The 12,748-nt window shown below is 40.4% G+C and overlaps 4 protein-coding genes across 5 annotated transcripts; 1 reads left to right on the top strand and 3 right to left on the bottom strand.

The window, feature by feature from the left end:
* The first annotated feature begins 267 nt into the window (after positions 1-267).
* Positions 268-1,296, top strand: LOC132787271 (dynein light chain Tctex-type). Of its 2 annotated transcripts, none has more exons than XM_060794207.1 (2): positions 268-963; positions 1,015-1,296. In XM_060794207.1, the coding sequence occupies exon 1, from the start codon at positions 498-500 to the stop codon at positions 831-833; it is 336 nt and encodes a 111-aa protein (XP_060650190.1). In that variant the 5' UTR covers positions 268-497; the 3' UTR covers positions 834-963; positions 1,015-1,296. The 2 variants fall into 2 exon arrangements, with proteins under 2 accessions (XP_060650190.1, XP_060650189.1); XM_060794206.1 differs by having other exon boundaries at positions 269-956.
* Positions 1,010-2,765, bottom strand: LOC132787266 (uncharacterized). The gene is made up of 3 exons (XM_060794199.1): positions 2,615-2,765; positions 1,944-2,562; positions 1,010-1,879 (listed from the first exon to the last, which is right to left on the bottom strand). The coding sequence occupies exons 1-3, from the start codon at positions 2,679-2,681 to the stop codon at positions 1,402-1,404; spliced, it is 1,164 nt and encodes a 387-aa protein (XP_060650182.1). The 5' UTR covers positions 2,682-2,765; the 3' UTR covers positions 1,010-1,401.
* Positions 2,766-2,808: 43 nt separating this feature from the next.
* LOC132784243 (uncharacterized) lies at positions 2,809-3,904 on the bottom strand. Its single transcript, XM_060789727.1, has 3 exons — positions 3,253-3,904; positions 3,028-3,182; positions 2,809-2,961 (listed from the first exon to the last, which is right to left on the bottom strand). The coding sequence occupies exons 1-3, from the start codon at positions 3,902-3,904 to the stop codon at positions 2,881-2,883; spliced, it is 888 nt and encodes a 295-aa protein (XP_060645710.1). The 3' UTR covers positions 2,809-2,880.
* Positions 3,905-4,055: 151 nt separating this feature from the next.
* On the bottom strand, positions 4,056-12,748 carry LOC132785067 (serine/threonine-protein kinase D1). Its single transcript, XM_060791042.1, has 8 exons — positions 12,625-12,748; positions 10,053-10,702; positions 8,673-8,817; positions 8,459-8,596; positions 8,117-8,301; positions 6,348-7,338; positions 5,037-5,774; positions 4,056-4,975 (listed from the first exon to the last, which is right to left on the bottom strand). Exons 2-8 carry the CDS (start codon positions 10,176-10,178, stop codon positions 4,779-4,781), a joined length of 2,520 nt encoding a protein of 839 aa, XP_060647025.1. The 5' UTR covers positions 10,179-10,702; positions 12,625-12,748; the 3' UTR covers positions 4,056-4,778.

The following is a 12,748-nucleotide window of genomic DNA, read 5'->3' as shown; positions in this document are numbered from 1 at the left end:
TTGACGATAAAAGTTTGGCCAGGTTGCAATTTTAGGTGTATCTTTGATATTTGCGTCGGCGATAGAAATATAGCTTATGGTCACAGTGTGACGGAAAAACTATAATATATATTCAACTAAAATAATAATTAATTGCTTTAGCATAATAAACTTTATAAATTAGAGAATTGGCCCTTGAGGAAAAAATCAATTTTTTTAAAATATTTGAAAAACATTCAAGCATCGATTTTGCCATCGATGTTTCTCCGCCTTTACTTTGTTTTGCACATCACTAAGCTCGACTGCTCAACAACAACAACAAGCAAGCAAGGGAAGCAAATTTTTGTCGAAAACCGACCAGACCGAACAGACATATTTTTTTTGTGTGGCAATTCAGACGCGCCAACACAACGCTTGCAAATATCGCGCGCCAACTAGCAAAAACTAAAACGGATAATACATAAGTACTATTTGCAAGAACTAAGCGCAATTGTGGTAAACTAAACAAACACACAGATATGGATGAGTCACGCGAAGAAAGTCAATTTATTGTGGATGATGTGAGCAAAACAATTAAGGAGGCAATCGAGACAACTATCGGTGGCAATGCGTACCAGCACGACAAGGTAAACAATTGGACCGGACAGGTAGTGGAGAACTGTTTGACAGTTCTCACGAAGGAACAGAAGCCATACAAATATATTGTGACTGCGATGATTATGCAAAAGAATGGCGCTGGCTTGCACACTGCGAGCTCCTGCTATTGGAACAACGACACCGACGGCAGCTGCACAGTTCGCTGGGAAAATAAAACCATGTACTGCATTGTCTCCGTTTTCGGCTTGGCTGTTTAAATTGGACAATGTCGTATGATGATGTTAAGAAGACGAACGATAAAAACAAATCACTAAACTAACAACTTATAAAAAACAAAATGGGGGAGGGATTAACAAGATTGCCTTGCATTTGTTTTGCGTGTAAGTGGTAAGATTAACTACAAATGTAATAAGCACTAATAATTTGTTTCATCTACAGCTCACATACAGACCCAATGCGGGTAACAATATTCCAAGGTATCTAATGAAATTGTTATGACGAGCAAAGCAGTGTCGAATTCTGGATATATTTGAAAACAAAAGAAGGAATCAATCACCCTGCAAAATTTCCAACTATTTAGCAAAATGAAATGTTCATGTATTATTTTTCCTGAGTTCTTATTAACAAACGAAGCAAACAAAGCGAGTGCTGCACGCCAAGTGTTGAAATGTTACTCACGATATTTAATTAAAATCTAAATAAAAATACACATAAAATGAAGTTGAAACGGCCTTGAAATAAACGCCAACAAAACACCCTGTGAATTTGTTTAATCGATGCAGCTGCTGCTGCCTGCAATCCGATACAGGGTGTCTTAAATATTGTTTACTTTTTACGCTGGAAACGTCCAGAGACTTTTAGAGGTGGCACCGTGCTAGGCAAACGCAACGTTAGCAAATCCGAACGCGCCTTGGGACGTGCATTCACAATGTGAGCATAGGTTACGATGCGTTGCTTCGATGTTCGCAGAATGCGCGACAATGTATTCGAGTCCACTTCGTGCTTCTCGCTGATTAGCAATGCCAGGACAATAAAATGCGTTAGAGCCTTCTCTGTGCTGAACGTGGTACGTGTGCAGGACTTGGCCGCGTTGGGATCGGCAAAACGATGTCGTATATCGTTCTCGACTTTCTCTGTGATGCGCGAGAGCTCCACGAATTTCATTTGGCGCTTGCGCAACGAAATCAGCGATTGCAGCGCATCCATGTAGATGATCAGCTTGATGTTGAGAAAGTCTTGCTTCGAAGCAATTGGTTTCTCCTGTATGCGCTTGATGCATTCACGCAAATAATCCGATTCAATGCTGGAATATAAAATTAAGATATATTGGTTATAGAGATAATTGATGGAAGTACATCATGACTTACGGTAAATTTTCTGTTGGTGTTGCATAAACACTTTTCGCTTCCTCATCCAATCGGTCAAGCAGCGATTGTGGCACCACATTCTCCACATCATAAACTTCGTCTACTTTCGTTGCCGTCTTGTCGAAGGCGGGTACAATGGTGGCCAAGTACTCGGCGTTATTGGTATTCACCTCGGGCAATGTGTCGTCCTCCTCATCATCTCCACCATTGCGCACTGAGCTTTGAACAGTCTCATCCAGTTCCTGGCGCACTACATCCACATTGACCATCATCTCCTCGGTATTGGCCATATAGCGCGAAGCTTTGCGACCTCCAAACTCTTTGAGCAGCTTCTTTGTAGCGTGCTCTCTGCTGAAGAATGGCTGTTGACCTTGTGCCTCTAGCGTCTTGTAGATGCTATTGGAGAGCAATGCTTGTTGAACGGGCACAATGGTTGCTTTGTTGGTGTTTTTGTTACGTATGCAAATGTACGTATCGAATTCTTGACTCTCCTGCAGATCACCAGAGTAGACATTACTCCCGGCTACGACCATCGCTCGTTTGCGTGAATTGCGCTGCTTTTTGTTCTCAATTAAACTGAAATCGGCGGAAGCGCCAAGGGATCCATTCTGAAAGGTTACTGTAAACAAGGATTTAACGACTTATTCTGAGTTATTATTAAAAGCACTTACACATTGTAGGAACGTGCACTTTTTGTTTTTGAGTGTGCACAGTTTCAATTAATGTTTTTTCATCCATTTTATTAATACAACTTAAAAATAACAGCTTAATAAAAAATGTGTTGTACGTTGCACGTGTTGAAACTACAAACAATTGAAAACTGTTCAATGAACAGCTGATCAGTTGAGTGGAGGTGCCAGATGTTTGCTGTTACTGTTGCCAGCGTTGCCACTACGTCGTGCAAATGCGCGCTTTATTCAAAGGGTGTAGTGCTGTACTATGGATTTCTCACAACTTCGGTATTTATGTTAAAGCCAGAGAAGTTGTAATGCTTGCTCTTCACAATTTGCACAACTTGCTGCAATATTAATTATGTAAATTTTTTTGTTACTTATTAATAAATTTATATTAAATGTTTACTTACGAGCACCAGTTTAATGAGAAATACGGCAAACGTTAGAAAATTTATGCTCATTAAAGCAGCTTCCGGTGGAAAATCCAAATTCGATTCATCCAATAAGCCGCGTCGCTTGCGTCTTTTCCACTCCGTTGGTTGCCACAGGACCGAAAATTGCTCCTCTTTTCAGCAAAAAGAGATTTTGAATCGATTTGTTAGTAGGTTTTCTTACTAAAAAAATGAAATACGCACCAATAACCTTCATTAGATTGTTGCTAATCTCCTTGAGTAGTTTAATTTTTTTTTCAATGCTTAGCGTTGACTTCTTAACCCATTTCCGCTGCATTTTTAGCATAAACTTGATGAAACCCTTCAAGCTAGGCACAAGTGATTCATGCTCACTTTCTGCTGTCTGCTGTGTCGCAGTATTCGACACACTTTCCGCACTTTCCACATTCGACGAGTGACGTCGTGATGTGGTTTCTACTTTCGGTGTCACAAGCACATCCACATCGACATTAACTGGCGTATCTGTGCTGTGCACCACAAGCTTAGTCCTGGCATGGATTACCTGGCTATTGATCGGCACCACAATTTGTGCGCTGTTCTTGAGGCCACCAGCATCGCTAACCACTAGAGGATTACTGTTGCTGTTGCCGTTGCCATTGCTGTTACTTTTAGTTAATCCAAAACGCTCGCGCTGATACTCAATCCACATAGGACTCGGTGTGGTAAAGCCTTCCTTGGGTGGCGATTCAACAGTCAATTGCTTCACGTTTACTGTACGATGGGAGCCATCATCACCAATTGGTTTCGACTGCGATTTCGATATTTCTACCCATTCCGTTATGCTGAAGTGGGATAGCGCCAAAAGCAGACAAATCTTAGCCAAATAGTGTCGCATCTTGTGTGTTTAATGGTTGTGCATCAACTGAATCTGAAGCTGGAAAAGTGAAAAACGTCTCGTAGAAAGTTCTGCTGAAAAGGGTGTCAAGCGTTGCAAGCCACTGAACCACATAAAAGCAGTAAGAACATTAATTATTTCAAGCTTTACTTAGTTTTGTTTATTTATTAAACTATTTTGTAGTTGTTGTTGTTGTTTTGTATTTTTTTTGCTGTTTAAGTTTTGTTTTCTTTATGCATTTGTAATTTGGTTCTAAAGAATGAGTTACTCGCACAGCTCTGAGCGTTGCATTCATTTTGATTCAGTTTAGTTTTGGGCCGTTGGTCTATATAAGTAGTACATATGTATTATATAGTATGAATATTAAATTTTAAGTACTGCAATTAGTTAAGTTTGTTAAGCTATTAACTAGTTTTGATTCTTAAGAAAAATTTTTAGCACAGAGATTTCAGTTATATAAAATTGTCATGACCATGAAAAAGCATTTTGGTGACACATCGAGAAAACGCCAGTGCAACAATGATCAAAATTATATATTATAGTATGTTATATTATATTATATATATGTGTATATTTTTGCATTATAGATATTTCAAAAATTTGCTGAAGTAGATTTTGAAAAAATGTCCGTGCTTATTAAATGTAGCAAAAGAAATGGGCGCTATTTGATGTGCTTGCAGAGATGGAAACGCATCCATTTGAGCGCCTTGTCACCAATGGCCTCCACTTTGGGTGAGCTGGACAAGCGATGGCATCCGGCGCAATTCGATGGGGATGGGTAGCTATTATCGTTGGGCACGCTATGGCTGCCGCACAGCGGCTGCATCAGTTCGGGATTCAATGTATTGTTTTTCGTTTTCTCCGCATGTCCAGGTCAAATGTCGCCAGCACTGTCCCAACGTAGATCATCCGCCTCATGGGTGAGATAACGACCAAGCCCGACTTGGGTCTCGAGATTGCGCAGATCCCGATAGGTTTGCTTGTCCTGCAGCCAATAGTGCATGAGACTCTTGTCGCAAGTGTAACGCTTGCGTTGCTTCACTTGCAACAGATTATTGATGAGGTCAATGGCTGCAAGAGATTCCCTAATTAATATATAGTTCTCTTCAAAATGTAAATATATTTTTGTTACCATTTGAGGAGATCTCCTTCCAGGGATTGGGCGGATACATGAACGCCGCATTCTGAATCTGATCGTTGATGTCCTCTTCCTCGTTGAAGGGAAATGTGCCACTCAGGCTCACATAGATGATGACACCAACGCTCCACATGTCCAGCGAGCGATTGTAGCCCTTGTTGCGCAACACTTCCGGTGCCAAATACGCAGGAGTGCCCACCACAGAGCGTCGAAACGATTTCTCGCCAATGATGCGCGCATAGCCAAAATCACAGAGTTTCACCTGCGGAAATTCGGCATCCGAGGAGAGCAATACATTCTCCGGCTTCAGATCGCAGTGCACAATGTTCTGCGAATGCAGATACTTGAGCGCAATCAGGATTTGTGTGATCAGGAATTTGGTGACACGTTCGCTGAGACGACCACGCGAATGCGAGAGTATCATCTCCAGCATGTCGCCCTTGAGCTTCTCCATCACCACAAAGATGCGTTCGGGTGTCTCGAACATTCGCTCCAGATTCACAACGCCACAGTGCGTGATGTTCTGCAGTATGGCCACCTCGTTCTTCAGCTGCGCCTCCTGCTTGGTGGGAAAGCGAAGCTTGTCAATCACTTTGATGGCCACCTCACGCTTGGTCTTTTTGTGCACTCCGCCGTAGACGACGCCAAACTGTCCGGAGCCCAGCACTTCGTCGGGAAAGATTTGATACAGCTGACCCATGTCCTGGACTTGCTCCTCAGATTCGCAGCATTCTGTATATAACAAGAAGAAACAATTATTTTTTTATAGTAATTAAATACACAATTATTTTTTAAGAAAATCAAAAAAATAAAACTTTAAACTTAGAACGATTTTTCAGATTATGATTTTAATTTTTAAGTATTGGGGGTTTTACTTTGGAAAAGAAAAAACTAAGACAAATTGTTGTTAAAAAAATGAATACCTACTCAAAAATTATAAATATTCATAATTTTATAAATAAATTTTGATATTAACGTTAGAACTACTCTTTTGTTTTTATATTTATTAATTCACTTTTATTTTCGTTTTATACCATTTGTTGAATAATCCGCAGAAATCTTAATTTCTCCGGTTAATATTCTATTTTGAACAAAAACTTAAAAATAATGATTAATCAAAATTTTTTTTAGTTTTAATTCTCTCATTGTAATAAGTTAATAAAAATAGTCTAAAACTGGTTTAATTTTTCCAAATGGAACAACGTGTAAGAAAAAAATCAAATGAATGATTATTAATCCTAATTTCGATTTATATACAACATTGATGGATTAGTATAGCGAGGATATCATAGTAGCTTGACTTACGTGTGTTGGTCACATGCATATAGGCTTGGCGTATGCTCGTCTCCCAGCTCTTGGCGATGTCGGTGCCAATGCCGCTGTCCGGAGGCGGCAGACGCACAGCCTGATCCTCGCCCAGCTGCGGATCCTGGCCCACATAGTAGCTGAGATTCGCGGTGCACAGTTCGAAGCAATAGTTGCTATCCACGCGCGGATCACGATGCGTCTCAATCGACAACAGCTCCGCCAGCGGCAGTTCTTTGTGGTACTTGCTGCCCTGCTCCGAGATGAAGAGCGTTATGGTCTTGGAGTCCAAGCGCCAATAGTAACGCTTGAGTGCCTTGTCCAGCGATGTGTAATGCACCAGCCAGCCCTCCTTCAGAGCTTGGCCACCGCGTTTCTTGGTGTGCTTAACCGACTGCACGATGCGCATGAGGGGAATGTTGGCGCTGGGCGAGGAAGATGATGATGATTGCGATTGCTCCGACTGGCCATCGCTGGATTTGGTGTCACTACGCGCACTATTCTCATCCGCCATGCCGCCATTTACCAGCTCGGGCGGTGAGTTCTGGGCATTGGTTAATGCTTTTGGCGCCTCACGTGGCCGCCCGGCTACCAGATTAGTGCCTTGTGTCAAGGCTTTTTGGTTGTGGTATGCTTGTGGCGACGGTCCATCCTCAAAGTCACTGTCATCGAACTCCTCGCGAAAGAAATTGTCACGCTCCTTGCGCGGCGTGCCATCACTAATCTCCGCCTGCAGCTGACTCAGCTGCGCCTCGCCCGTGCAATCCTGCGGCACCTTGTCCATGCACTTCTTGTGAGTATTGTACTGGCAGTCGCGACATTGCAGCCCCTGCTTGAACAGTCCCTTCAGCAGTTTCTTGCACAGCTGGCACACCGTCGGAATGCCATAGGTGTGCACCATGAAGGTGTGTGGTATGCGGAGCGTGGTGAGGCCGTTGCGACTGCTCGCCGAGTGAGTTCGTTGATGGCGTCCCGTGTAGCCGGGTATATTCTATGCATAGACATAGACAAAATAGGGAAATAATTAACTTGGATATTCAACGGAAAACAAAAAGATTTATAGATGAACTACATGTGTCTACAATGAGTAATAATTTTAAGGGTATTTAACTAAATGAGGGAAACTTTCTACGAAAACAAGTTTTCCTAATTTTCAAAAATTGAATTTTAAACATAATGCTTAAATGTTTTGTTGAGTGAAAATTATATCATTCATAAATAAAAATCACTTAAAAAATCTTTCTTTTTAGCTAATTTGTAAAAATGAAATTATGAAATAAAAGCTAATAATTGCATTTTAAATGTGATGTTTAAAAAAGGTTAAATTCATTTTTAATTATTACAATCTACTCAAATTATAGCTACAGCAGCCTAAAGGCTGGAGTATAAATTTGAACACAAATCACAATCTCTACATTTTCTAAATCAAATTCAAGTTTAGCTTCAAAAAGTATCAAGTATCTCACTACGAGTATTTCAAATAATGTTTTAATTGGAATTAAAAACGGTTCAAATAAAAGTCAAGGCAAAGCAATTAAGCAGTATGAAAGTTTATTTAAAATGCGAAAATAATACAATAAAAAAGAGTAGACAAATAAATAAATCAATGAGCTAATTAAGTAAGTACAATACGCAAAAATACTCGTAGCTAGACCCGTTCACCATTTTAATACTAATAACTAACTAACTAGCTAACGTTCAGAGAGATTCTGTGTGAGTGTGTCTTAGTTTTTAATAATATCATTCATAAGGTCCGACATGCGTTTTACCAGTGAAGTGCTTGAGTCATTGCGACCCGTTGACTCCTCGTTGGACACCAGCGACTGCTGTGAGCTACCGGATGGGCTGCGGGGTGGATGCAATGTGAACGAGCGTCGTGATGTGGCATCACTCGAGCGGTTGCAGTTGTTGGGTATTTTCACCACGCATCGCTTGTGATAGTTCTGACCGCAGCCTGTGATGGAAGCGGTTGTATGGTTGGGATTAAACACATACGACCACAAGCGAGTTACAAGTTAGTTTTTATGACACTGTATGTGTTTGTGTGGGGTAAGTGTGTGGTATACACTGTGTGTGGGTGTGTGGTTGTGAATGTGAATGTGTCTACATACCATCGCATTTGAGTCCTTGACGCACCAGACCAAACAGCATTTCACCGCAGAAATCACAGAATGTGGGCGCCTTGTAGGAATGCACGTTGAGGCTGTGCGGCTTCAGTGTTGGCATTTCCGACGTCGGATATAGTATGGCTGTGGATGATGATTTGTGTATTGGTAAATGACATTTCTCAAAATGGTCAACTCTTAAGAATACTGGGATACTCACGACTGGCTGTTAATACAATTTCCACCAATGTCTCATCCACAACTTCCGCTGCGGAATTGATGATGTGCAGCACATTCGGCGTGCTATAGTCGTGAATGAAGAGCAGTATGCGTTCTGACAGATATGTCAGTCCACTGTCCGGTATCTGAAAGCACAATACACACAATACACGATAAAATATAGTTTGTTGGTGACGCCAATGTTACGATATTCAACTTGTAGATAAATGTTCGCATTTCATATGCTTTGCTTTGCTTTGCTTCATTTAACGCTCATTTTGCATACGCTGAACAATGTTATCAGAGAGCTATCATATCATATCTTAATTGATTCTGCGATAAGATTCTATAGATATTGGATAGTCTGCTAACAATATTTACCAAATGTCACATTGATATCAATTAAGTTATGTGTAATCAATGTTCTTGCTGACTATGCGAACTATCTAATGCTCTAAAAAGTGACATAAGCTAGAAGCTCTTTTCTTTAATAAAGAAGATATTATAAAGCTTGTTTCTAGTAATTATTATTTTTAAATATAAATTGTAATGAATAATTTGTAAACATACATTTTTATTTCTGTCATTGATTTTTTTATTGAATGCTATATATCATTATTGTGTAAATTTTCGAATTAGATAGTTTGTTTCTAATCGAAAAGAACAGTTTTAAATTGATTTTATAACAATTAAGATAATTTTGTAGCCTTTGGTGGATATACTTATTTGTATCCCACAAATCTTCCTGATTACCAATTGAGTCGCATAGTAAGCGTAGCCCGTTTGTTTGTTGAGGACATTGAAAATTGATACTGGTGTCTGCGGAAGCAGCTGTCGAAGCTCAACTAAGCTGACACAAAGGCCACAGAACGTGCCACTGACACGCTGGGTGGAAACAACGTTGCCTGATTCGAGACAATCAAGCAGAAGGAGGTTTAGTTAAGGCAGCGGAGGAAGAGGTGGAGGAGGAGGAGGAGTTAACAGCTAGTGTCGCAGCTGCCAGCTGGTTAATTGAATTGGTCATGGCTAACTACGCACCACAGAAATGTCTTTCTGTCTGTCTGTCTATATCTCCGATGTATGCAACTCGGACTTACTTAATGAAATTAAGCAATTATTGTGCGCACATAAATTTATTAGGTGCTCACACGTGCGCATCTAGATCCACACACAAACACATACACGCATTGCCACACTAGCAAACATTGAAGTCCTTTGGGGGGGGGGAAGATGGACTAACGATGGACTGTGTTGACTTGACCGCGTTCCGCTTGCGCGGATTGTGAAAATATTGACACTCTACTCTGGCTGTAACCTTTGCATAATTAAGGCGACAGATGGTGACCCATTTAAAGGGGGGGCGGCGGGGTTAAGGACTCACCTTGGTGTTGATGAAATCGCATGCCAAATCCTTGAGCGATTTGAGTGTCAATGCATTCGCTGGCACACAGACGGCATCGCGCACGCTGCCGAATTGAAAGAGGAACGTCACCTCGGGTCCCTCCATGATGACGGGCACGCTGCCAACGCCGCTGCCAGCGCCGCTGCCGCCGCCGTTGCTGTTACTGTGATGTGAATGTCTTTGGGCCACGATTGCGCTTTCACGATGTCCGGTTGTCCCCGTATTAACGGGGGCTCTCCGGCCACAATGTTCTCAATAAAAATGTTCCGTCTTCAACTCGAGCAGCTTTTGCTCCTCTTCCTTCGTCCTTTTTTTTTTGCACAGCTGCTGCCAGCTACTTGATGGCTTCGCAAAATGCCAAGGACGAAATAACTTTGTACTGTTTATTTTTTTTGTGTTTACGGCTCTTATTGTTGTTATTGCTTTGCTCTCTTTCTTTCTCTCTCCCTCTCTCTCTCAGTGGACGTTTTAATGCAAGTTTTGCGGTTTGGCTTCGGATTTAGTATTGTGCGGCGGGTTGCGGTTTATTATTATTATTATTATTACTGCTTGGCTTGGCGCAGTCAGTCGCGGTTTATAATCAGCGCCTTTTTCCCAGACAGCCGGCCATTTACGGGTTGTAAAAATATCTGGAAAATAAATAAAATGATTTTAAATAAAGCATTGTTTTGGTTTAGTTTTCTGTTGACTATTTTATGGCGTCCATCAAATGTTTGCTGTATTTATTGCAAACAATACAAAGGATTTTATTGTCCTTTGTCAGAAAGTCGATGCACCATATAACAGGTTAATAAAAACGAAATCGAGCCACTAACAAAAGCAATTAAATACGCGTCTGTTGAATGAAAATGAAATTAAAGTGCGCTCTACTTGATTGATTTTAAAGTGCAGCTAAAAAATAAATAAATTGTATTAAAAGTCAAGTGGTTTCTCCAATAATTAATAGAAATATAATACTATTAAATAATAAAAATCCAATTTACTTACAATACAAATAAGCTTAAAGATAAACAGTAGCATATTAAGTATACGTCCTCCAACAAAATACATTAAAAGCTGAACAGAAACTATTTCGTAAATTGTGACTAATCACAACTAATCAGAGTAGATGGAATTAATGTATGCCAATAAATTAGAAACTTATTCACTTATCAAGAGTGAACACCACATGAAGCCAATTGTTAATTAATGCGTCTATCATCATTATTCATTATCCGTAATTATCTGATGAAGTGCAAACGCAAATACTATATACGTATATTAAGCTAGCATTAGTTCACTTGAAAGCTTTTACACAAAATCTAAAGATTTAGTAAGTTAGGTCATGGAGCGTGTCTCTCAAACAATGGAGCTATAAATATTGAGTGCGCGTGCATTCAAAAGTCAATTTCATAATGCCGTATCGGCGGAGTGTATTCAAATTTATTCACATTAGAGAGAAAAAAGGTAATTGGGTTTATTAAAAAACCGGTTGGTAATTGTTGGTCTGACATATAAGAGACAACGAGAATATTATTCCAGCAGCCTGCACAAATAATATACATAGATATATACTCAACATAGCAACAGTAGCAGCAGCAGCTAATGTGAAAGAAATTCAATTTAATTAAACAAGAAATAAAGGGCTTAAAGGAAAATTTGTTAGATATTGGGAACAAAAACAATTAGTGTAAGCGGAGCGAAAATATGTTGGGGCCACCAGCTGGGAAAAGAATGCAGAGAGCAGTGGAGAGTGGAGAGTGGAGAGGGGAGAGGGAGTTAAGTACATAAAAAAATACATGCATACTTTCTTAACACATACACACGCAAAACATATATGTAGATGAGTGAGTGTGAGAAAGTGCGTGTGTATTTAGAAGACAACAAGCCAAAGTCAAAGAAATGAAAGCCAAGTCAAGAAAGAGACTCAAGCGAGTGGCAGACAAGCAACTTTCTAAATTTTTAAGTAGGTGTATGGTATGGACTGTAAAGTTGTTGTTGTTGCTGTGTTGTTGTTCTGTCACTGCTTCCTCTTCTTCTTCGTCTTCATCATCTTCTTCTTGTGGGTCTTGTTGCTGTGGCGAGAGACGCCAGAGGGATGGATAAACGCGTAGGAACCAAAAGCGAGTGCCAAGTGCGTTTTGTATTTCAATTGAAGCTGCTGGACGCTGAAGTTTTTGGTCGAAACACTTGAAGTGTCTGAAAGAATTTTTTGAGCAGCAAATGACGCAGCACTGAGCCAAAAGCCAATTCTGGCATTCTACACACACGCGCTAAACACTCACATACACTCACACACACACACACACACACACACACAGCTGAGATACAGCATTAAATCTTATTGGTATCCATGAGATACAAGCAGCTTTGTGAATTTTGACATTTACATAACACAGAGCAACAGCTGCCCTGCAAGAATCTTTCAATTCTGATTATAGATTACTACTCAATATACATATATATGGAGTACACTGCTATAGTAACTTGTGATCCGCATTTGAATTTTTCACTTGTATTTGGTGGCAGCAGCATCATCAAATGGATGCCAAGCTGACGCATTGTGACTAACCCGTTATGACGTTGTCTCTTGGTGTTCTTGCTATTTCTATTCGTTGCAATTTAATGTAGTCGTTGCTGCTACTGTTGTTGCCATTGTCGCCGCGGCACGTTCTGAGTTAACTAAGCCAAAAGAG

Source organism: Drosophila nasuta, chromosome 2R, assembly GCF_023558535.2.
Source record: "Drosophila nasuta strain 15112-1781.00 chromosome 2R, ASM2355853v1, whole genome shotgun sequence".
Classification (NCBI taxonomy): domain Eukaryota; kingdom Metazoa; phylum Arthropoda; class Insecta; order Diptera; family Drosophilidae; genus Drosophila; species Drosophila nasuta.
This window is presented reverse-complemented; position numbering and strand designations above follow the sequence as displayed.

Excerpts from the sequence above, each read along its gene's own strand:
- LOC132785067 (XM_060791042.1), bottom strand. The coding sequence starts at position 10,178 with ATGGAGGGACCCGAGGTGACGTTCCTCTTTCAATTCGGCAGCGTGCGC. Across the intron at positions 8,818-10,052 it reads GCGATTTCATCAACACCAAG|ATACCGGACAGTGGACTGAC; the intron begins GTGAGTCCTTAA and ends TTGTGCTTTCAG. Across the intron at positions 5,775-6,347 it reads TATGCATGTGACCAACACAC|AATGCTGCGAATCTGAGGAG; the intron begins GTAAGTCAAGCT and ends TGTTATATACAG.
- LOC132787271 (XM_060794207.1), top strand. The coding sequence starts at position 498 with ATGGATGAGTCACGCGAAGAAAGTCAATTTATTGTGGATGATGTGAGC.
- LOC132787266 (XM_060794199.1), bottom strand. The coding sequence starts at position 2,681 with ATGGATGAAAAAACATTAATTGAAACTGTGCACACTCAAAAACAAAAA. Across the intron at positions 2,563-2,614 it reads AGTGCACGTTCCTACAATGT|TAACCTTTCAGAATGGATCC; the intron begins GTAAGTGCTTTT and ends CCTTGTTTACAG. Across the intron at positions 1,880-1,943 it reads ACACCAACAGAAAATTTACC|CATTGAATCGGATTATTTGC; the intron begins GTAAGTCATGAT and ends TTTATATTCCAG.
- LOC132784243 (XM_060789727.1), bottom strand. The coding sequence starts at position 3,904 with ATGCGACACTATTTGGCTAAGATTTGTCTGCTTTTGGCGCTATCCCAC. Across the intron at positions 3,183-3,252 it reads CAATCTAATGAAGGTTATTG|AGGAGCAATTTTCGGTCCTG; the intron begins GTGCGTATTTCA and ends TTTGCTGAAAAG. Across the intron at positions 2,962-3,027 it reads TTCTCATTAAACTGGTGCTC|CAAGTTGTGCAAATTGTGAA; the intron begins GTAAGTAAACAT and ends TTAATATTGCAG.